Here is a 25,135-nt window from a genome sequence, read left to right as displayed (position 1 = left end):
CTCTCTCTCTCTCTCTCTCTCTCTCTCTCTCTCTCTCTCTCTCTCTCTCTCTCTCTCTCTCTCTCTCTCTCTCTCTCTCTCTCTCTCTCTCTCTCTCTCTCTCTCTCTCTCTCTCTCTCTCTCTCTCTCTCTCTCTCTCTCTCTCTCTCTCTCTCTCTCTCTCTCTCTCTCTCTCTCTCTCTCTCTCTCTCTCTCTCGATCTACCTCTTCTCAGGGCTTCCAGAGTATAATGGACAGTGGTAGAGCCCCTTTAGACCCTCCTTTCAATCCTCTGGGCAGGGCAGTCGGAGAGTGAGGGAGAGAGAGAGCGAGCAAGAGAGAGAGAGAGAGAGAGAGAGCGAGAGAGAGACGGCACACACTGGTGTTTTTTCCGCTCTCACACCCTAACGTGAGGACAGCTGCTGCTCCCGGGACAGTTTGGAAAGCGACACCTCAGTGTTTGTGTGAGTGAGTGAGTGAGTGAGTGATTGAGTGTGTGAGTGTGTGTGAGTGAGAGATTGTGAGTGATTGACTGCATCCAGTGTTTGTTACTTCACACAGTCCTTGACTGTGCCCTCTTAAAAAGCTTCATAAGCTTCCAAACTCTATTGCTCCATGCATATAAACCTAGCATGTGTGTATGAGAGAGTAGGCCTACAGTACAGTATGTGTGTGACATGGAATGCATACAGTGTCAGCACTACATATTTGAGTTGGCATGTCAGTGTATGTTTTTGTGTCTGTGTGTATGACTGACAAGGAGACTGAGGACAGAGGGAGTTCTGTTCCCTCACAGTCAAGGTAAAAATAGAGAGTTGACCCTGATCCAAAACCACTGTCTGACCAACCCACTAAAATAAAGTCAGTAGAAGGAATACAATTACACATAAACATAAGACAGCACACTAAAACCCCAGGTGTACAGCATCTGTGCAAGCTCAATAGAGTGTGTGCGTGTGTCAGGGTTGGGGTCAATTAAGGAAGTACACAGAACTTCCAATTCCAACTTCCTTCAATGCTTTTTAATGAGGCAAATGTGGAATTGGAATTTGGTTAACGTTCTGAATTGACTGGAATTGAACCTCACACACAAAGGAGGGAGCGTCCCTTGACTTCTTTCTTCGGCTTGGGAAAGCTGAAGAAAATGATTCCCCTCTCACATACTGACCTATCTCTCTCTCCCAGGTGCTGACTGACCTCCTTTAACCAATAAGTCACAGTGATGGGAGGATGTAGGGAGGGATAATAGTTATATCAAATAAAATGAATGTAGAGTTCCGGACCATGGATATATTTGGCAGGTAAAAAAAACATAAAACACCAGCTGAATTTCATTCTTCAATTTGTTACATTTTCAAATATAATCTCTCCACAGCAGAGGAGGTTGGTGGCACCTTAATTGGGGAGGACGGGCACATGGTAATGGCTGGAGTGGAATAAGTGGAAAGATCAAACACATGGTTTCCAAGAAGCAGGAAAACTATTAAAACATGACATAGTGCCATATTATGACAATAGAGAAGAGCAGAAGCTCTGAAGTTGACCCAAAAACGGTCATTCTGGGTTAATACTAGGGCTGTTGCGGTGACCGTATTATCGCCACACCGGCGGTCACGAGTCATGAAGGCAGTCAAATTCCACGTGACCGTTTAGTCACTGTAATTAGGCTTCTCCAAGCTCTGATGCTGCTGCTGGTCATTAGTAGCCTACCAAACTTGCTAACTGTCTGGTACTCAGCACTCTATTGTCCCTCTAATCACTCTGACATCAATGCAAATGTGTTCAAACATCTAATCAAACACTTAATGAGAGCCCATGAGCTCATGTTGCGCAACATTTCTATAGGCTATGCAATTGTGTTAGAAAACAGAGTGATGGCGGCTAATAAAAATAGGAGGATCCCATCAGCTTTCTATAGGCTAGGCCTACTATATTTATTTCTCTACTTTCCTAATATTAAGCACATTGCTTATATTTACATCAGGAGTATAGCCTACCTGGCTGGCATGAAAATAAACCACAGGGAAAAGCGTCCTCCATTTTCTATTTAAGTGCATAGATGACATGTATTTTTTCCCGCTGCCCCCGTTTCGATACAGGTGCATGATAATGGTCCATTCTAAATCAAAACAAATGTCACACATATTATTTAGTATATGTAAAGACAAGATTAAATCAAGAATAGTCTGATGGGTGACAATATTAGCCTATCACTTGTGAATTATATATTAACACTTGTGAATGATGCCCATCATAAGAAACAATGCCTTTTTTCCCCAACTTTTTTCGAATCATAGTCGCACACCTCATGTAGCCTAGCCCATAGGCCTATATGTTTTAATGTTTGTATCACAACTAAAGTGGCCAAATACATTTTTAATTTTTAATAATGGATTTATTGTGAAGATGTAGGCTATATTACACGGATTTATTATACTTTTTAAAATGGCTTGTAGGCTATGTGTGGAAGCCAGGAGATGCTAAATGTGTTTATGTTAATTAACGGTCAATTACCGTGAGACTGACAGTTATTTGCTTGACAATCACCGGCTGACGAAATTTCGTGACTGCCACAGCCTTAGTTAATACACACATACTGTGCACGCAGACTTCCACATGGAGGGGATGTACAAACACAGTCAAACATACTCACACACACACACACACACACACACACGTGATAAGGAAATGAAAGAAGGGGCACAAAGGACAGAGAAGGAGGAAAAGAGAGATGAGAAGAGAAAAGGAGGGAGGGAGGCTGAATATAAAGTGATTTTGATGGATATGAGTCACAATGTCTCATCTGCTGTACACACACACACACACACATACAAACACACACACACACACACACACACACACACACACACACACACACACACACACACACACACACACACACACACACACACACACACACACACACACACACACACACACACACACACACACACACACACACACACACACACACACACACACACACACACACATAAAGGAAGAGTGACAATAAGGGATTCTAAATCGCAACATGAAACAGTTTGAATTCCCTTTGAAGAACTGTGTGATGTACGCCAGTGGAATAACGTATCAGCATGACAGCATGCATTATAACACACACACACGCACGCACACATGCAGACACACACAAATACACACTCAAACACACACACTTAAACAACAATCAAACATACACACGGAAGCAAAGTCATTTTGTGCATACAGGTACACAGATATGTGCACACACATACAAGCAAACAGAAACCCACATGAACACAAGGCTGGATGACAGGATATGGAGTGGGTCTGATTCAGTGCTGATCCCAGGGGATTATGGGTAAAGCAGAATGACTTATCTGGCTATCTCCTATATCTGCCTACACCGGGACCTTGACAATACAACACACACACACACACACACTTATACACAATCTGAAACGCACAGTAACGTGCAGACAAACACACTCCCAGTACTGCAGAGGGTTGTATATTGGTAAACACTGACCCCTTCTGAACCCTCCACATCATGAACTGAGGACGCCCAGGCTCTGTGATCATTAGTGAGGCTGACTTCATACTAGAGGTGATATCACCTCATCGCTGACTCAGAGGGGGAGGGAGGTAGAGGGGAAGGGAGGAACAGGGAGGTAGAGGGGGAGGGAGGAACAGGGAGGTAGAGGGGGAGGGAGGAACAGGGAGGTAGAGGGGGAAGGAGGAACAGGGAGGTAGAGGGGGAGGGAGGAACATGGAGGTAGAGGGGAAGGGAGGGACAGGGGGAGGCAGGTAGAGGGGAGGAAGACGAAGGTTACACGGGGACGATCGTGACTAGAAAAGATAAACACACAGATTATACTCCCATTACGTCAGTCTCAGCTCAAGGTCAAAGCATTGTCTCACTCTCCTCCTGAAAAGCATAGACAGAACAGCAGAATGAATAGAAGAAGACATCAAAGAGCATAGAGACATCTACTGAATGGCTGACAACCCACAGAGAGACACAAGGCCAGGTCATCTTCTAAAAGTTACTATTTCTGCTGTTGACAATGACTCAATTGTGAGGTCAGCTGAGCTAGAAAGGAAGAGAGAGAGAAAGGAAGAGAGAGAGAGAGAGAGAGAGAGAGAGTGAAGGAGAAAGAGAAGTGCATTGTTCCAGTAGAATAGAGGGGACTGTGGGAGAGAAGGCTCCTGGCACCTCCAATAGGCCTGGTATCCGAGTTCACAGCCATAGAGGAGACAGGAAATGTGTGTGTGTGTGTGTGTGTGTGTGTGTATGAGACTTTATTGCCCCAAATTAGAATTCACATTTCTAAGTGAATTTAAAGTTTGACCACAACAAGAAAGACTTCAAGACTCTGATCTATTTTTATTTTGGGACGAGGGAGAAAAGAACACTGCTGTCATAGCAACCCAGTGCATTTCTCCATGGCAATGGCCCGTGTTCCAAACAAATTGGTGTGGAAAAAGGAGCAGGGGCCCAGTGGGAAGTCTGTTAACAAACATCCCCACACACACAAGGCTGTGTTGTCTCTTCTGTATGACTGTGTGAGACAGAGTAACAGAAGCGCTCCATTTCTAGTCTGAGGCACAGTATCTTCCCCATCATAGACTATCTGTCAGTATAGTGAGATTCAGTAGTGGTATCTCATCATCATTACTAATTCAACAGCCATCAGCCCACACAGTGGAAAACACACCACAGATAACGTTTCATATGAGCAACTGCTCTACAGTCTACTATACGTAGCTCTTTTTTCTCTCACTAACACACACCCGGCACACACACACGTACACACCAGGCACACACCCTGCAGTCAGGACTGAGATGATCTGAATCGATCAAAGAGCTCTCTGATCCCACACACACAGCGCTGCTACCCAGGGAGCTGGCCCAGTAGATTGGGTAACTGGAGCTCCAGGGTCCTTGGCTCAGGTCATGAGGCCCAGGACGGCACACTGACGCTGGGGTGATACATCTCCCCATCAACCCTGCCCTAGAGCTACTGCTGGGAGAAATATGGTCTCACAGCTAGCCTGATCCACCCAGCTCACTGGGGCATTCACACACACACACACACACACACACACACACACACACACACACACACACACACACACACACACACACACACACACACACACACACACACACACACACACACACACACACACACACACACACACACACACACACACACACACACACACACACACACAAACACAAACACAGATCCAGAGATTAGCGCTAGCTGCTTCTGTTAGATAATTAAGGCCAAGGGAGTTATTATTATTATTGAGTATCCGTGTATGTGTGTATGTGTGTATGTGTGTATGTGTGTATGTGTGTATGTGTGTATGTGTGTATGTGTGTGTGTGTGTGTGTGTGTGTGTGTGTATGTGTGTATGTGTGTATGTGTGTATGTGTGTATGTGTGTGCGTGTGTATGTGTGTATGTGTGTATGTGTGTATGTGTGTATGTGTGTGTGAAGAAGGGAGTGGCATGGGGTATGTAGGCTGCAGATGAGGTATCTCCATTCCCCCATTATTGCCTTGACCTGACAAATATGTAATCAATGACCCTCCGTGGGTCAAACAGTAACTTATTTGGTTACCTGCAGGTCAGTCTGTGACCCTATTGGCTAATGGTCCCTGACATTGTGAAGGAACTTCCTCCTCGTACAGTGAGATAAATCCAAAACAAAACCAGACAACAGCAGGGGAGCACAACAATCTCCCCAGACGAAAAACCACAGGACACATGCTGCTATCGCCCTCCTCCCCCTCTCCAAAACACAACTCAACAACAGCCAAAACAGAAGGAGATGAAAGTAAGGGAAGAAGAAAGGATGCCCCCTCCTCCCGTCCCCTCTGAGAACCACACCTTAGACACCACCATCACCACCAACAACACCAACCAAACAGAGACGGACACAAGAGAAGAGACAACCACTTCCTGTCCCCTCTGTCTCTACCCCGTCCCCTCTTCCTTCCTCTCCTCTGTCCTCTGTCCTCTTCCCACTTTCACTCATCTACCCTCACACGCCATCTCTCCTTTTCCCCCTCTCTACCCTCTCCTCCTACCTCCCTCTCTTTCTCTCCATGTGTGTGTGTGTGTGTGTGTGTGTGTGTGTGTGATGGGGCTAGTGAGAGGGGCGCTGGCGGTTGCCTGGTAACCAGTCTAATTGAGGGGTCTCTAGAGAGTTAGTCTTATCATAGCTGGAGCCCCCTGTTCTGTTCCAGACACTGCCTTCTCTTTCTATTCTATCACTCATTCTCTCTCTTTCTCTCTAACAGTTCCTCTATCCCTCTCTCCCTCTTTCCATACATATATTTTTTATTTATTTATTTCACTTTAATTTAATCAGGGGAGCCGAATTGAGACCAGGGCTTCATTCTAAATGGTGCCCTGAGAACAAACAATTCACAAATCAACATGATAATCCAATAAAACAGCAAAGAAGAAACTACAAGATATAACAGTTACAGATACACTACATTTCAACAACACAAATACATTATTACAATCAACCAAAACACTTGTAAACCTCAGTGAATTCATCCCTCATCAGCGTTCTAAACTGCCCTATTGGCACCATGGATTCAAGATGTAATGAGGTTTGTAAATTATTCCAAACATGGGGGGCATTAAAACTAAAGGCTGATTTACCTAGGTTGGTAGAGACACGAGGGACCTCAAGAGTTAACCAACCCTGTGAGCGGGTTTGGTGCTTCGTATTTTTATACTTTAGCGGAGAAGTGAGATATGTTGGATGAAGCTTGTGCAGCAGAGAGGTCCAGCCAATCAAAAGATGCAGTAATGAGTATTAAACCTGTCACCTTTGCGAAGCTCGATATGGTGCACTGCATCCAAGGGTTTTAGAGTGGTGGCTGCAGCATTCTGATAAATGTTGTCACCTGTACAACCTGCTTCCTGTTGTTGGATATACAGAATCTCTCCTTTCCATCCCTCCTTCGTTCTGTCTCACCATTAGTCCTCTTGATATACAGTATCTCTCCTTTCATCCCCTCCTTCTTTCTGTCTCACCATTAGTCCTCTTGATATACAGTCTCTCTCCTTTCATTCCCTCCTTCTTTCTGTCTCACCATTAGTCCTCTTGATATACAGTATCTCTCCTTTCATTCCCTCCTTCTTTCTGTCTCACCATTAGTCCTCTTGATATACAGTATCTCTCCTTTCATTCCCTCCTTCTTTCTGTCTCACCATTAGTCCTCTTGATATATAGTACCTCTCTTTCTCTCTTGATCAGTCTCTCTCTCTCTATTTCCGCTCTGTATCTCTCTTTATCTCTTTATTTCTGTTTGTATAGTTTTTTAACTGTGTGCCACTCTCATCTCTCTCTCTCTGCTTATTCCTCTTCTTCTGTTTCTTTTTCATATTTTTCTTTCATCTGTTTTTACTCTGCAGTCCCTCTGGCTTCTCTTGTCTGTTCCCCCTCGGTTCCCCCTCTTCTCCCCTCCATTTCTTAATCTATCTTTTATCTCCAAATAAACATGGCATACTTACTGAGGAAATCCTTATCCCATTATACAACACACACACACACACGCATGCACACACTGCTGTGATGTGCGCCACATGGGGGATTAACAACGCATAACTGTTCACTGCTCTGAGGATAGAACCCCCATAATCACTGATCTGGAATCAGCTTACACTTCCTCTATCCTTATCCCAAACATTAGAAGGTAGCAGACTAAACTGACTGTGGATCAGCTCTTAGCTCAGTGTGTAACGTCATGTAACGATCAATTGAGCAGATCAGTGCAGCTGTGGAGATGCCTTCACTGGCCAGTATGGTTTCTTACAGTACCAGGGACAGTCAGAGGAGAGGCCCACACACACAGCTCTACTCCTCCCTCTCTTCCTCCTCCCTCTCTTCCTCCTCCCTCTCTACTCCTCCACCATCTCTTCCTCCACCCTCTCTACTCCTTCCTCTCCTTCTATTCCTCCTTCTCCACCTCCTTCTCTGAATACCTTTCTCTTCTCAAACTATCTTGTTCTTAACCACCACCTCATTCCTTTCTCCTCCTCCTCTATTCTCCCTCCCTCACGTTTTCCTCTTTGTCAAATCCTCCTCTTCCTCCCTTTTACCTCTCCATTCATCCAAGACCCACCTCCTTCTCCCCCTCTACTCCTCCTGTTTCACCTCCTTCATTGCTGCACTCCTCTCCACTCCTCCATCGTCTCCATTATATTTTTCCATCTACGTACCATCTTCCTCCTCCTCCTCTCCCTGCATTACAGGCATGTTGTCTTTATTCTCGGTATGAGGAAGGTAAAGCTCTGATGTACTGCACTACTTTAACACTGCACTCATCTAATCATTCCTCCCATTCCTCATTAAGTAAAGTGGGACACTTCTGTCGCAGTCTGGAGATGCCATTTCCAATCCACCCACCCACGCACTCTCTCACGTCACACACACTTTTACATTTACTGGCTGTTTTGCACTACAGTGTGCAATAAACACATTACATCTCAAGCATATACTCAATAAAACACATGACAATAAACTTAAACACTTAAATATGTTATGCACACACACACACACACACACACTGTCTTGCGCAGCTAACCTTGTGGGGACATACAATTCAGTCCCATTCAAAATCCTATTTTCCCTAACCCCTAACACTAAACCTAACCCTAACCCATACCCTTACCCTAACCCTAACCTTAACCCAAAAACCTAACATTAACCCTGGTCACCACAAGTATAGTTTAACACGTCCCACACACACACACACACACACACACACACACACACACACACACACACACACACACACAGATACAGACAAAAAGAGATAGAGAGACAGAAACATCTCGCCCTTCCCAGACATCTATTGATCAGGCTGAGCCCAGGGGAGAGGGGAGGAGGAGGGACATTACTCCCTGAAGTTAAATGTGTGCTTAGCAACTGCCCTAGTCATTCGATTCCAAGACCCATCCCATAATACAAACACCAACCCCCACTGGGATGTGCCTGACAGCCATGACACACAAACCCCTGCAAGATACGACAACCACTAATGACAGTCAGTCAGTATTACATGATGGAAACCTTTGGGACCACACACACACACATACCAGTCCTACTGCAGTATCGTCTCCCCTGGAGGGGCAAGCTCAACCCCAGAGCAGCGAAGCCCTGACCTGCCTGCCTGCTCCACAACCGCTAACATAACACATCCTCTACTGTACTAACAGCTCTCTGTCTAGCCTCAGCACTAGTCCCAGCTAGCCTCAGCACTAGTCCCAGCTAGCCTCAGCACTAGTCCCAGCTAGCCTCAGCACTAGCCCCAGCTAGCCTCAGCACTAGCCCTATCTAGCCTTAGTCAGTGTCCTGTCTTACCTGGTGAGAACAGTTTTCCTGGTGAACCATCCTTCACAGCATCCTAGACAGGTGCAGGCTGGCTGCGCCTCGGGAATGACAACGGGAATGGGATTGGGAGAGGATTCCAAAAGCTGCTGCGGTTTTCCGGCTGAGACACAGGGGGAGGAGAGGGGGGAGAGATCCAGCCCCAATCCGGAAAGAGAGACCAGAGAGAAAGATAGACTGACTGTATGTCTGTGTTCTGGTCTCACTCTCTACTGATCCTGCTGCTACTGATAAGGCTGCTCTTCTCCTCTGTAGTGTCCTCTCTCTTTTTCTCTCTGTCGCTCTGTCTGTCTGAGAGAAGGGTAAGGTCTGATCACTTCTTTTCCAAAAGAGAGGGAGGGGGAGAACTAAAAAAAGGGAGGGGAGTGAGAAAGAGGAGGAGAAACAGAAAGGGAGAGTGAATTCGTGGCTGTCTCTCTCCCTGCCGGAACGGGGAAGGGGCAGACTGACTCAGCACAGACACAGTCAGCCAATGGCGTGATAGAACAGGGTGGGGGGAGACAGGGGGGCGGGGGGAGGGATCAGAGGGGGAGGTGACCTTCCACTAGTCTACAGAGCTAGAGCACCGAGGTGGAAACGTCCCACAGAGAGAGAGAGAAAAAGGGGGAGGAGGGGAAGAAAGAAAAAGAAAGGGGGAAGAAGAAGGGTGAGAGAGGGGAGGAAGAGAAGTGACTCCCATACCAAAAACCCTTTCATCTCAATCCCTAAATCTTCTCTGAGTGCTATGACACTATCTTAATGGTTGCAATTTGAAGATGACTATCTCAACTATAAGCAGTCCTTTTGGTGAGATATGGGTATTTTCCATACTCTGCTGAGTAATACACTTCCTATACTTTTATCTATGACCTAATTATTAGTATTTGGGGAGTATAAAAAGTCTACAGGGCGCCTTTAAAAATGAAAAACTGTTTGAATGTATGACTAATGCCAAGCAGCACATCATATTCATATTAATAGGTTTTCACTACTTGTGAATAGTTTACCATTTTCTCAGCGTTGGTGCGTATGAGTATAACAGAATGTGTGTCTGTTAGTGCGTAGCTCCTTCTCCCTTCTCCCTCTGTCCCTCTGTCCCTCTCTCCCTCTGTCCCTTTGTCCCTCTCCGTCCCTCTCCCTCTCCCGGTCCCCCTGGTACAGGATTATAATCTCTCTGGAACAGATGGCCTCGCTATAATCCACCAGCACGGAAGGCCACCCTGCCCTGGATGAACCCTTCTCTCTCTACCTTTCCCTCTTTCCCTCCATCTCTTTGTGTTTCTCCATCTCTCTGTCCCTGACAAGTCAATGGCATGAAAGGGACAACACTCTCACTAAATAAGCATGTCTGCTATGCCACAGGGATTGCAGAGCATTCAACAAATATTCTAGATCAAAGTCTTTTGTTTTGTATTGGTTGTCCATGATGAAACAATAGCTTGGCTACTGTGTGGAAGGACAGAACACTTTCTCCATCCATCCATTTATCTCTCTCTCCTCCTCCCTCCATCCTCTCTCCATCCTCCCTCCATCCTCTCTCCTCCTCCCTCCATCCTCTCTCCTCCTCCCTCCATCCTCTCTCCGGCCAGAGATAGACACTGTATGCCCTCACTGGTACAGTGTATGTGATTGAGAGATTGCGCTCGCTGTCGGTTATTGATCTCTGTTGTGCAGTGGTGGCGTTTCTCGATAAGCCCAGTCCAGGGTTTAATGACCTGGAAGTAGATCAATGTTGTTCCTGGTCTGATCTGAGTGGCCAGGCTCTGGATCGTTGACTCTGGTCTGGAAGGGTCAACAGGGTTAACAGTGACCCTCTGGGTTTACATTAGAAACACTACAGGTGCAGTAAGGAAGGAATGATCCAGTATTCCAGTAGCATTAACCATCAGACTGGCTTTTACTACTTCAAAAGGCTCACTGCTCCCTCTCTAGAATACCAATACTACACTAATAACACACAGTAGGAATACAAATCCTAAACACACACACGCACACACACACACACGGACAGACACACGCTCCCTGAGCTATGCTTTGATATGAGAGGACCCAGGCCCCACCTCTCTCTCCTCCATCGCCATGGTAGCAGACACTTCCTGCTGACCTTCAGTTGGTTGTCAAGGCTTCGTGAATCTGAATCAAGGGCAAGGTGGACACACAGAGCACATCCACCGACATATGAGACCTGTAAACACACACACATGCACACACACACTCATGGACGGACATAGGCACACACGCGCGTGCCCACACGCACACACACACACAGGCAGATCACGGCCCAACCCATCCCAAATCAACAGGGAGTAGCCCAGATAGAGGTTATAATCTAGAGATTATAATCTGTAGATTCTGACTCCAACTGCTACAGAATTTCCATGTGGCTTTTCAGACCTGGGCACAAGAGAAGTCATTTAGAATATGTGAATATCATCATACTGTGCACTGTACGGTATGTGTTTACAGTGAGTTTTAATCTCTTTGAGAGTGTGTGTACATCTATGTGTGTGTGTGTGTGTGTGAGTGTGAGTGTGAGTGTGAGTGTGTGTGTGTGTGTGTGTGTGTGTGTGTGTGTGTGTGTGTGTGTGTGTGTGTGTGTGTGTGTGTGTGTGTGTAGGGGAATAATGCAGTGGAGTCAGAGTGTTGGAGTAGTTCCAGGGAGCAGGCCCAGCCCTCTGCCTCTCTCTTCTCTTCTCATCCCTCCTCCTCCTCCAACACAGAAACAAACAGCATCAAAACAGACCAGCTATATATAGAGGTCTATGAACGTCAGAGAACTCACTCTCTGTGTGTGTGTGTGTGTGTGTATTTGCTGTCCCTGTTTCTGAGGGTGCGGCACAGATACACACACGCAAGTGGAAATAAGAAATACCCACAATCTGATCTGACCTAATCGTGGACCAGATGAGAGGACAGCGCCAGTTGCCTCTAGCAGATCCAGTGTCAGATATGACCTAATGGTTCCAGTTAGGTTTGGGAGTTAGTAGGGTAATGATCATAACTAGGTTATCACTGTGCTGTTCCAATATTAAGACACATAACATAATGGATGGCATATCTAACTCATTTATTGAACGAAGTTTCCTCTTTCTTTGTTTATCTCCTTTTGCATCTTCTTGCTCTCCCACCCTCCCTCCATCCCACCCTCCCTCCATCCCACCCTCCCTCCACCTCACCCTCCCTCCATCCCACCCTCCCTCCACTCCACCCTCTCTCCATTTCACCCTCCCTCCACCCTCGCTTCCTCTCTTCCTCCATCCTTCCTCACAGCTGGATGAGAGGAGCACAGATGCTTTTAGAGAGCTGACATTTTCCGTCAGCGTAAAACACTGAATATTTAACCAGTGGGTCTCAGCAGGAGGAGAGGAGCCTGACTGAGACTCCCCTCAGTAATGAAGTCTCTCTCTCCCTCTCTCCCTCGCTCCCTCTCTCTCTTGCTCTCACTCTCTCTGATCATGTGGCTTCAGTTACAGCCTGGCTAGGACTATAGAGGAGAGATCATTGATCTCAATGTGTATGTCTCTGGGAGAGACACTATACATGAAGTTGGCACAATTGGACATATAATAGATCCATCTGATAAAATAATATAATTTTTTTTTCCTCATTAGCAGTTGTGGGTTTGTTATGTTGTTAGAAGTGGGCTACAGTGATTGCTTTAGGAGATTCTCATTTGGGCAAAAGACTGTCCTCAACTCCTCCGTCCTCGCTCCTCCGTGACCCAAAAACCGATAAGTGGTTGAGTGGTCGAGGAGAGTTTCAATTCGTTAGTAGACGAACAAAGGAGGCTGCTCACCTCCTCGATTACCTACTCTGACAGAGGATACCTCTCGCAGCAGGTAGCTAGCTCATAAGTGTTCTATAATCCGCCACACCCCCTTTGAATCAGCTGTTGTTTTCTCGAAGGAGAAAAGGATGCACACATTTAAAAACCATAAGCTACTTAGTGTTTTATCTATAAAATGTCTGCCACAACTAGCTACATTTGTTTTGATCACTTTACACATTTATTTTTGGATTCCACCCCTGTACATGTCATTTGCCTGATGACGCGAGTGGAGAGAGAGTCTCATTTCATACAAGCACATTTGTTTCCACGTTTCCTCTCATCCCCTCCTCTCCTCGACTATCGTTGACCTTTTTCAAAAAGAGGCGAGGAAAGGATGGAGGAGTTAGCAAAACCAATTGAGAATCTCCCAGTGTCCCTGTAAACTCCCTGTTTAGTCATGTTTTGAGGAGTAAGGGTCAGAGTGGTCTTGTAAATCTGTATAGCCTGGGTGTATAGTCAGTCTGTATAGCCTGGGTGTATAGTCAGTCTGTATAGCCTGGGTGCCAGTCTGTCAGAATGTCTCTTTCCAGTCAACAAGCTGTATAGTCATGTTGAGGGTATATCAGGGCTACAGTGCATCTGCTCTGTGTGTTCAGTGTGGTAGTGACAGATGAAGCTCTCCCCATGGCCTGGCTACGAGCCTCATTCACATGCTGTCACACACAGGGAGGGAGAGGGCGAAAGAACAGAAACAGTCACAGACAGAGCGAGCGAGCGAGCGAGAGAGAGAGAGAGAGAGAGAGAGAGAGAGAGAGAGAGAGAGAGAGAGAGAGAGAGAGAGAGAGAGAGAGAGAGAGAGAGAGAGATGACGAAAGAACAGAAACAGTCACAGACAGAGCGAGAGAGAGAGCGAGCGAGTGAGCGAGAGAGAGCGAGCGAGAGCGAGAGAGTTAGAGAGCGAGAGAGCGAGAGAGAGCGAGAGAGAGCGAGAGTGAGAGCGAGAGAGAGAGAGAGCGAGAGAGCTTGTTCAATTGTAGGCATGTAATACCATTGACAGCCGTTACAAATAACCATCCTACAATAGGGAAGTGGGAGCTTAAAGGTTCATGGTCCCCCAGATTACCTGCCACACCTCCCCCAGAACACCCTTTAAGTTGTTTCTGTTTTAACCCTGTGACCACGCGCAATTAACCCTGTAACCACGCGGAAAGAATGTGTAAAAAATAGACCATCCATAATGCGTCGAATTTCGAAGGGAAACTGTGAGATCTTGTTGAGAGAGAGATAGACAGAAAGAAAACATCTCATGAGTTTGTGCGCAAGAAAAGGACACCGTCTCTTTAAAGAGTTGCCCTGCGTTAGCAATGAATTCTGGCAGCGATAGAGTCTCTGTGTGCGTGTCTGCTCTGAACAGGCCTTTTATTTTTAGCCTGATATAAACAGACCCAGTTGGGAGGCCCTGCCTAGTGCCCGGTCCTCAGCCCACCTCAGCTCAGACACATACACACACACAGACAACCCCACCAATTCAACAGCGCCGCCGCGCCCCACCCATGGTTGCACATAGAGGAGGGATGGAAAGAGAGAGAGAAAAAGAGAGAGAGAGAAAGAGAGAGAGAGAGAGAGAGAGAGAGAGAGAGAGAGAGAGAGAGAGAGAGAGAGAGAGAGAGAGAGAGAGAGAGAGAGAGAGAGAGAGAGAGAGAGAGAGAGAGAGAGAGAGAGAGAGAGAGAGCAAACACAACCAAACCACTGTGCCCTTTATTCTAGTGTTATACCCACTGACAGCAAGGTGATGGATGGCTGTTTCAACTCCCTCTTTGAGCTAAAACCATTCTGCCATTCTCTCCCTCTGCTTTGCTCTTTCTTGTCCCATGCTATAAAGCTATAGGGCCTTGCTCTTTCATTTCCCATGCTATAAAGCTATAGCATGTGATGTTATTCTATGGTCCCTCCCTCTCTCGTTCAAGCTGTAAAACAGTACTCTCGCTCTCTCCATCTCTCTCTTGCTGGTCTGCAGTGACTGTGCAGAACGTTGAGTGACACAGAGCTATAACCCTGCTCTTAACAGTAACATAAATCCCAATTTCCTCCGCACCACGCTCTGCCACTCTCAGCCCCTCCGCCCTTCTATCCCCCCAGCCCACGTTTTCTTAGGGGGTAGAGGGGGAGGCGGGGGATGAAGAGAAAATGGTCTCCTGCTGTATTCTGGTTGTTCTGAGAACAGTGGGCCGTAATGTACTCTGACAGCTTGAGGAAAAAGACAATTAGCCAGGAACAGAACTGGGAGAAAGGGCGAGACAGGGAGGGGGAGAGGGGGAGACAGGGAGGGGGAGAGAACCAGGTGGAAAACAGTATGGAACTGGAGGAAAAGTGGGGGCTGGGGTAAAGGGTATTTGGCTGGAGGGAGAGTATACAGTAGGGTAGATGATCTAGTTACAATACATTGGGTCAAGGGTAGGTGAGAGGTTAGTAAAAAGGTAGGCATTTCTCTGATGGCGATGCTGGTAGTTTGTACTGTATATTTACATATAGACGTTTAAGCGAACAGCTCCACACCTCTCTGCTCTCTCTAGGAGCTCAGTGACTCACAGTGACTAACTCAGAGGAAGGGTGTGTGTGTGTGTGTGCATGTGCACGCTGAGAGACACTGATGGTATGCGTAGCTCTGGGCTATCCCTTTCCAACACAGTCATTGCCATCTATCTCTACCCACACTCCCTATGTCTCCAACGTTGCCGTCTCCATCCACACCGACCGGGCCTCCGTCCTGCAGTTGGCTTGCCTTGAAGACATCACACCATGACATCATCCCCACAGGAGAGGACATACCATTCCTCTCAGGGTTAGGTGTAGGGATTGTCCTGCTCTGCCCTGACCTTCAACCCAACACTGTATGTCTGGTCACAGACATCTGGTAGGGTCAGAGATTACACAGCTAGGTGGTCTATACTCATCTCTATAGGTGGTCTATACTCATCTCTATAGGTGGTCTATACTCATCTCTATAGGTGGTCTATACTTGGGTCTAACTGCTTATCCAGGTGATATATAAACATTCATCTATCTAGGCTATGTGGTGTACACTGAACTGATGCCCAGGGAGATTGATTGAATGTAGAAGGGAGGGAAGAGCAGTCAAGCTGTGAATGTGTGTGTGTTTGTTAGGATGTCATTACTAGGTGGGGTCATCGAGACCGTCACTGATAGTACTGCACTTTGACATCTATTGAGAGCAGATGTGATTGTGTGTGTTTCCTGTGCCAGTCCTGTCTAGTCGCTTACACCAGACCCAAACCTGATGACCCAGCAACTTTCCTGCAACTTCTTTGTTTCCATGTGTTGTGCTGTATGTGTGTGTGTGTGTGTGTGTGTGTGTGTGTGTGTGTGTGTGTGTGTGTGTGGTGTGAACAGTTTTCTGCTCCCTCTATACTATATATTGTATCAGTGAAAGTTTGTATGTAAATGTCTGGGCCAGATGTGTGTGTGACTGAGAGATGGTGGCTGTGATGTCAGACACATGGTCATGCTAGAAGAGCTGGACCACAGCACAGTTCCCCACCCACTGATTCAAACACTCTTTGACCACGAACTCTTAAGGTGCCTAAAACATGCCCACACAACCTAAATGACCGTATAGGGTTCCTGACCAAACCACATGAGCTGAACCACATGAGAGACAACGTCATTAGTATCAGACAAACCAAGTAATTGTGACACAGTCTAACTCAGTGTTGTAGCTGTCATGTTTAGTCGTAAAGCACATTTCCTCCACCACAAGACAACACTGCTCCAGGCCAACAGCTAAATCGGGCCCCTCGCTGAACAGAACAAACCTCTGATTGTGTCCACTGCAAAGTCTTGACTGTCAGACAGAGAGAACAGAGAAGAGAGGACAGAGCCTGACTGACTATATTACCACATAGTTACAACGTTGCCGTATTGTCACAATGTATTGGTTCAAACTGGATCTTAGTCAGGTCAAAACACCTCAGATGGAAACATCACATGAAAGAGGGTATGGTAGCAATGTAGTCTTAATATAGCGCAGAAATCTAAGTATGATGTGATGACAGGGGTGGTTTCTGAGTAAGACAGAGAGAGAACAGCCTGACCAGTGTGAGTCCCAGGTAGGAATAACACATCATGGCTGGGATCATCCCCCTCTCCTCTCCTCTCCTCCGCTCCAGACCAGAACACACCTGCTCTTTGTTAGACGCCACATAGCAGACAGTCCTGGAGAAAACAACCACCCCTCTGGCTACTGAAAGGCATGTGGTCTTTCTCTGTGCTGGGTCTATGGTGAAACACACAGGCTTTCCTTTCACTGTGTATGTGCTATGGAATGTTGAGCTGTATCATTACTAAAGTGGGTCTATGAAAGAGTAATACCTACAGTCATCTACAAAGAAACTGTATGGAAAAATACATGTTCTATGTACAATAACACATTGAAGTAACTGAAAATTCCATTCGTCAAAGGATAAGCACAATAAAGTGTGCAAAAATATCTAAAGAACAAGTTATAACCCAAAGTACAATGTTTATACTAAGTTGACCAGGTGTGGACTTTTACCTGAGTGTACTGCCCAACTTGCTGTGTGGAATCCAAGGTTGAGCTGCAAACTCCTCCACTAATAAAATAGAATTGTTCCCAGCTGCTGGCGATCTCTCAGAGGAAAAGTAGAGAAAAGGCAGAACCTTGAAGCCGTAAGAGAAACATCTGTAGAGTGACAGCAGGAGAGAGAGCGAGAGAGAGAGAAAACGGTCCGACTTTGAAGCCTGGACAGCACGGTCTGCCCACAGCGCGAGTGTGTGAGGAGTGTGAGAGCTGTGTAGGAGGCCGGGCATGCTGGAGCGGGTACAGACACACACAGGCGGGTTCGGGAGAGTCCCAGACGCTTGGGGGCTGAACCAGACACCGGAGCCCAGGCACTTGGCCATGGCCCTGCCCACCCCTAATCCCCCTTGCCCTCCCCTGGTCTGGACCTATCCCTCCCTCCCACCTCCACCTGTACCTTGCCTATCCACTCCCACCTCTTAACCTTGTCACCAAATACCTCCACCCAACCCCAATCCACTCTCTGCTGCCCTATCTCTCTACCACTTAATCTCTCTCTCTCTCTCTCTCTCTCTGCTGCCCTATCTCTCTACCACTTAATCTCTCTCTCTCTCTCTCTCTCTGCTGCCCTATCTCTCTACCACTTAATCTCTCTCTCTCTCTCTCTCTCTCTCTCTCTGCTGCCCTATCTCTCTACCACTTAATCTCTCTCTCTCTCTCTCTCTCTCTCTGCTGCCCTATCTCTCTACCACTTAATCTCTCTCTCTCTCTCTCTCTCTCTCTCTCTCTGCTGCCCTATCTCTCTACCACTTAATCTCTCTCTCTGCTGCCCTATCTCTCTACCACTTAATCTCTCTCTCTGCTGCCCTATCTCTCTACCACTTAATCTCTCTCTCTCTCTGCTGCCCTATCTCTCTACCACTTAATCTCTCTCTCTGCTGCCCTATCTCTCTACCACTTAATCTCTCTCTCTCTCTCTCTGCTGCCCTATCTCTCTACCACTTCATCTCTCTCTCTCTCTCTCTCTCTCTGCTGCCCTATCTCTCTACCACTTCATCTCTCTCTCTCTGCTGCCCTATCTCTCTCTCTGCTGCCCTATCTCTCTCTCTGCTGCCCTCTCTCTCTCTCTGCTGCCCTATCTCTCTCTCTCTCTCTCTCTCTCTCTCTCTCTCTCTCTCTCTCTCTCTCTCTCTCTCTCTCTCTCTCTCTCTCTCTCTCTCTCTCTCTCTCTCTCTCTCTCTCTCTCTCTCTCTCTCTCTCTCTCTCTCTCTCTCTCTCTCTCTCTCTCTCTCTCTCTCTCTCTCTCTCTCTCTCTCTCTCTCTCTCTCTCTCTCTCTCTCTCTCTCTCTCTCTCTCTCTCTCTCTCTCTCTTTCTCTCTCTTAGGAAGTGCAGCTCAATTTCCACCTCATTTTGTGGGCAGTGTGCACATAGCCTGTCTTCTCTTGAGAGCCAGGTCTGCCTTCGGCAGCCTTTCTCAATAGCAAGGCTATGCTCACTGAGTCTGTAAATAGTCAAATATTTCCTTAATTTTGGGTCAGTCACAGTGGTCAGGTATTCTGCCACTGTGTACTCTCTGTTTAGGGCCAAATAGCATTCTAGTTTGTTCTGATTTTTTTGTAAATTCTTTCCAATGTGTCAAGTAATTATCTTTTAGTTTTCTCATGAATTGGTTGGGTCTAATTGTGTTGCTGTCCTGGGACTCTGTGGGGTCTGTTTGTGTTTGTATTTCTCTTCTTCAGGTTAATCTCTCTGTAGGTGATGGGTTTGTTATGGAAGGTTTGGGAATCGCTTCCTTTTAGGTGGTTGTAGAATATAACGGCTCTTTTCTGGATTTTGATAATTAGCGGGTATTGGCCTACTCCTGCTCTGCATGCATTATTTGGTGTTTTACGTTGTACACAGAGGATAGTTTTGCAGAATTCTGCATGCAGAGTCTCAATTTGGTGTTTGTCCCATTTTGTGAATTATTGGTAGGTGAGTGGACCCCAGACCTCACAACCATAAAGGGCAATGGGTCCTATAACTGATTCAAGTATTTTTAGCCAGATCCTAATTGGTATGTCGAATTTTATGTTCCTTTTGATGGCATACAAGGCCCTTCTTGCCTTGTCTCTCAGATCGTTCACAGCTTTGTGGAAGTTACCTGTGGCGCTGATGTTTAGGCTGAGGTATGTATCGTTTTTTGTGTGCTCTAGGGCAACGGTGTCTAGATGGAATTTGTATTCGTGGTCCTGGCAACTGGCCCTAAAAATTGTCAAAGACTCCAGCCACCCTAGTCATAGACCAGGGTTCTTCAATTCCGGTCCTGGAGGGCTGAAACAATTCTGTTTTTTATTTCTACCTGGTAGTTAATTGCACTCACCTGGTGTCCCAGGTCTGAATTAGCCCCTGATTAGAAGGAGAGGATGAAAAACAGAGGTGTTTCGGCCCTCCAGGACCGGAATTGAAGAACCCTGTCATAGACTGTTCTCTCTGCTACCGCACGGCAAGCGGTACCGGAGCGCCAAGTCTAGGTCCAAAAGGCTTCTTAACAGCTTCTACCCCCAAGCCATAAGATTCCTGAACAGCTAATCATGGCTACCCTGACTATTTGCAGAAGATCTAGGTGCTGCTGTAGGCCCTCCTTGGTTGAGGACAGAAGCACCAGATCATCAGCAAACAGTAGACATTTGACTTCAGATTCTTGTAGGGTGAGGCCAGGTGCTGCAGACTGTTCTAGTGCCCTCGCCAATTCGTTGATATATATGTTGAAGAGGGTGGGGCTTATGCTGCATACCTGTCCACCCCCTGGCCCTGTGGAAAGAAATGTGTGTGTTTTTTGCCGATTTTAACCACACAATTGTTGTTTGTGTACATGGATTTTATAATGTCGTATGTTTTTCCCCCAACACCACTTTCCATCAATTTGTATAGCAGGCCCTCATGCCAACTTGAGTCGAAAGCTTATTTGAAATCAACAAAGCATGAGAAGACTTTGCCTTTATTTTGGTTTGTTTGTTTGTCAATTAGGGTGTGCAGGGTGAATACATTGTCTGTCGTACGGTAATTTGGTACATTTGCTCAGTACATTGTTTTCGCTGAGGAAATGTATGAGTCTGCTGTTAATGTTAATGCAGAGTATTTTCCCAAGGTTGCTGTTGACGCATATCCCACGGTAGTTATTGGGGTTAAATTTGTCTCCATGTTTGTGGATTGGGGTGATCAGTCCTTGGTTCCAAATATTGGGGAATATGCCAGAGCTGAGGATGATGTTAAAGAGTTTAAGTTGTATATTTTATCATTTCATTTAGGATACCATCAACCCCACAGGCCTTTTTGGGTTGGAGGGTTTGTATTTTGTCCTGTAGTTCATTCAATGTAATTGGAGAATCCAGTGGGTTCTGGTAGTCTTTAATAGTTAAGATTTGTATTTGACCATGTATATGTTTTTGCTGTTTGTTCTTTGTTATAGAGCCAAAACGATTGGAGAAGTGGTTTATCCATACATCTCCATTTTGGATAGATAACTCTTCGTGTTGTTGTTTGTTTAGAGTTTTCCAATTTTCCCAGATGTGGTTAGATTCTATGGATTCTTCAATTACATTGAGCTGATTTCTGCGTGCTGTTCCTTCTTTTTCTGTAGTGTATTGTTGTATTGTTTTAGTGATTCACCATAGTGAAGGCGTAGTTTATCTACATTTATCCAACTCTAATTCTATCTTTTTGCCGAACTCAGGAACCCATGAGCTCTCTCTCTCTCTCTCTCTCTCTCTCTCTCTCATCACTGCCCTGCACTACCACTCTTCCCAGTCTTCCTCCAACTTTCATTCTATACCTCTTTTTCCACCTCTCTATCTTTCCCTCTAATCTATCATCATTCCCCAGTGTTTTGCTTGTGGTTCTATATACAGTTGAAGTCGGAAGTTTACATACACCTTAGCCAAATGCATTTAAACTCAGTTTTTCACAATTCATGACATTTAATCCTAATAACAATTCCCTGTTTTAGGTCAGTTAGGATCACCACTTTATTTTAAGAATGTGAAATGTCAGAATAATAGTAGAGACAATGATTTATTTCAGCTTTTATTTCTTTCATCACATTACCAGTGGGTCAGAAGTTTACATACACTCAATTAGTATTTGGTAGCATTGCCTTTAAATTGTTTAACTTGGGTGAAACGTTTTGGGTAGCCTTCCACAAGCTTCCCACAATAAGTTGGGTGAATTTTGGCCCATTCCTCCTAACAGAGCTGGTGTAACTGAGTCAGGTTTGTAGGCCTCCTTGCTCGCACACGCTTTTTCAGTTCTGCCCACAAATGTTCTATAGGATTGAGGTCAGGGCTTTGTGATGGCCACTCCAATACCTTGACTTTGTTGTCCTTAAGCCATTTTGCCACACCTTTGGAAGTATGCTTGGGGTCATTGTCCATTTGGAAGACCCATTTGCGACCAAGCTTTATCTTCCTGACTGATGTCTTGAGATGTTGCTTCAATATATCCACATAATTTCTTTCCTCATGATGCCATCTATTTTGTGAAGTGCACCAGTCCCTCCTGCAGCAAAGCACCCCCACATCATGATGCTACCACCCCCGTTCTTCACGGTTGGGATGGTGTTCTTCGGCTTGCAAGCCTGCCCCTTTTTCCTCCAAACATAACGATGGTCATTATGGCCAAACAGTTCTATATTTGTTTCATCAGACCAGAGGACATTTCTCCAAAAAGTACGATCTTTGTCCCCATGTGCAGTTGCAAACCGTAGTCAGACTTTTTTATGGCGGTTTTGGAGTAGTGGCTTCTTCTTTGCTGAGCGGCCTTTTAGGTTATGTCGATATAGGACTCGTTTTACTGTGGATATACAGTGGGGAAAAAACTAAACTCGTCGTGTTTGGAGGACAAAGAATGCTGAGTTGCATCCAAAGAACACCATACCTACTGTGAAGCATGGGGGTGGAAACATCATGCTTTGGGGCTGTTTTTCTGCAAAGGGACCAGGACGACTGATCCGTGTAAAGGAAAGAATGAATGGGGCCATGTATCGTGAGATTTTGAGTGAAAACCTCCTTCCATCAGCAAGGGCATTGAAGATGAAACGTGGCTGGGTCTTTCAGCATGACAATGATCCCAAACACACCGCCCGGGCAACGAAGGAGTGGCTTCGTAAGAAGCATTTCAAGGTCCTGGAGTGGCCTAGCCAGTCTCCAGATCTCAACCCCATAGAAAATCTTTGGAGGGAGTTGAAAGTCCGTGTTGCCCAGCGACAGCCCCAAAACATCACTGCTCTAGAGGAGATCTGCATGGAGGAATGGGCCAAAATACCAGCAACAGCGTGTGAAAACCTTGTGAAGACTTACAGAAAACGTTTGACCTGTGTCATTGCCAACAAAGGGTATACAACAAAGTATTGAGAAACTTTTGTTATTGACCAAATACTTATTTTCCACCATAATTTGCAAATAAATTCATTAAAAATCCTACAATGTGATTTTCTGGATTTCTTTTCCTCATTTTGTCTGTCATAGTTGACGTGTACCTATGATGAAAATTACAGGCCTCTCTCATCTTTTTAAGTGGGAGAACTTACACAATTGGTGGCTGACTAAATACTTTTTTCCCCCTCTGTAGATACTTTTGTACCTGTTTCCTCCAGCATCTTCACACGGTCCTTTGCTGTTGTTCTGGGATTGATTTGCACTTTTCGCACCAAAGTACGTTCATCTCTAGGAGACAGAACGCGTCTCCTTCCTGAGCGGTTGTCACGATCGTCAGGGAGAGAAGTAGACCAATGCGCAGCGTGTTGAACGAACATGGTGATTTATTATCTTCAGTGATAATATACACAATAAACAAAACAACAAACGACTCGTAACGTCCACGGTGACAATGACCAAACACGGAACAAAACCCCACAAACACAAAGTGAAAAACAGACAGTTAAATATGGCTCCCAATCAGAGACAACCAGCCAACAGCTGACACTCGTTGCCTCTGATTGGGAGTCACTCAGTCAAACATAGAAAATGACGAACTAGAACCCCCAACATAGAAAATAAACACATAGAATGAACACACCCTGGCTCAACAAATAGAGTCCCAGAACCAGGGTGTGACAGTACCCCCCCCTAAAGGCGCGGACTGCGACCGCGCCTCAATACGATCAAAACAGGGGAGGGCTGGGTGGGCATTCCTCCTCGGCGGCGGTTCTGGCTCCGGGCTTGCCCACCACACTCCAACAAACCCCCCATAGCGCCCCTGGTCCGGTCTGGCCCCGCTGGCTGGAGCTGGACTGGACGTAGCAGGAGCGGTAGGCTTCAGCTCCTTAGTGGAGCAGTTGAGTGGTACCTGATTTGGCACCGATGACCCAGGCACGGGTTCTGCCGGACTGACGACGCGCACCTCTGGCTTGGTGCGTGGAGCAGCAACTGGCCGGACCGGGCTGACGATGCGCACCCCTGGCTTGGTGCGTGTAGCAGCAACGGGCCGGACCGGGCTGACGATGCGCACCACTGGCTTGGTGCGTGGAGCCGGAACGGGCCTCACCGGACTGACGACTCGCACCTCTGGCTTGGTGCGTGGAGCCGGAACGGGCCTCACCGGACTGACGACTCGCACCCCTGGCTTGGTGCGTGGAGCCGGAACGGACCGGACCGGGCTGACGATGCGCACCCCTGGCTTGGTGCGTTGAGCCGGAACGTGCCTCACCGGACTGACGACTCGCACCCCTGGCTTGGTGCGTGGAGCCGGAACGGGCCTCACCGGACTGACGACTCGCACCCCTGGCTTGGTGCGAGTGGCAGGAACGGGCTGGACCAGGCTGACGACTCGCACCCCTGGCTTGGTGCGAGTGGCAGGAACGGGTTGGACCAGGCTGACGACTCGCACCGTAGGCTTGGTGCGAGGGGCAGGAACAGGCTGGACCAGGCTGACGACTCGCACCGTAGGCTTGGTGCGAGGGGCAGGAACAGGCTGGACCGGGCTGGCGACGCACACCGTAGGCTTGGTGCGAGGGGCAGGAACGGGTTGGACCAGGCTGACGACTCGCACCGTAGGCTTGGTGCGAGGGGCAGGAACAGGCTGGACCAGGCTGACGACTCGCACCGTAGGCTTGGTGCGAGGGGCAGGAACAGGCTGGACCGGGCTGGCGACGCACACCGTAGGCTTGGTGCGAGTGGCAGGAACAGGCCGGGCCGGGCCGGCGACGCACACCGTAGGCTTGGTGCGAGGGGCAGGAACAGGCCGGGCTGGGCTGGCGGCGTGCACCTTACACTTAGTGCGGGAAGCAGGAACGGGCCGGACCGGACTGGTGACGCACACCACTTGCTTGGTGTGAGGAGCGGGACTGGGTTTCGTCATAACCCCCTGCTCCCTCAGCTGCCTACCGAGTTCCACTCGCCGTGCCTCATTTCTCACCCTTTCCCTTATCACCTCCAAATGCTCCATCCTCTGCAACACTACCTCCTGCTCCC

At 47.0% G+C, this 25,135-nt stretch overlaps 1 protein-coding gene across 5 annotated transcripts in view; it reads right to left on the bottom strand.

Annotated features, from left to right (window-relative positions):
* Window positions 1-25,135, bottom strand: part of schip1 (schwannomin interacting protein 1) — a 309,670-nt gene that overhangs the window by 20,844 nt on the left and 263,691 nt on the right. The window contains exon 1 of one of the 5 annotated variants that reach the window (XM_041877830.2): window positions 9,354-9,756. The exons of the other annotated variants lie outside the window; for them this stretch is intronic. Within the exon in view, the coding sequence (XP_041733764.1) occupies window positions 9,354-9,383 (30 nt within the window). The 5' untranslated portion in view covers window positions 9,384-9,756. Of the gene's footprint in view, window positions 1-9,353; window positions 9,757-25,135 lie in introns of those variants that run through there. 5 annotated transcript variants of the gene reach the window in all.

The sequence above is a fragment of the Coregonus clupeaformis genome, chromosome 6 (genome assembly GCF_020615455.1).
Source record: "Coregonus clupeaformis isolate EN_2021a chromosome 6, ASM2061545v1, whole genome shotgun sequence".
NCBI lineage: Eukaryota > Metazoa > Chordata > Actinopteri > Salmoniformes > Salmonidae > Coregonus > Coregonus clupeaformis.
The sequence above is the reverse complement of the archived record's forward strand: the minus strand, read 5'-3'. Positions and strand labels throughout refer to the sequence as shown.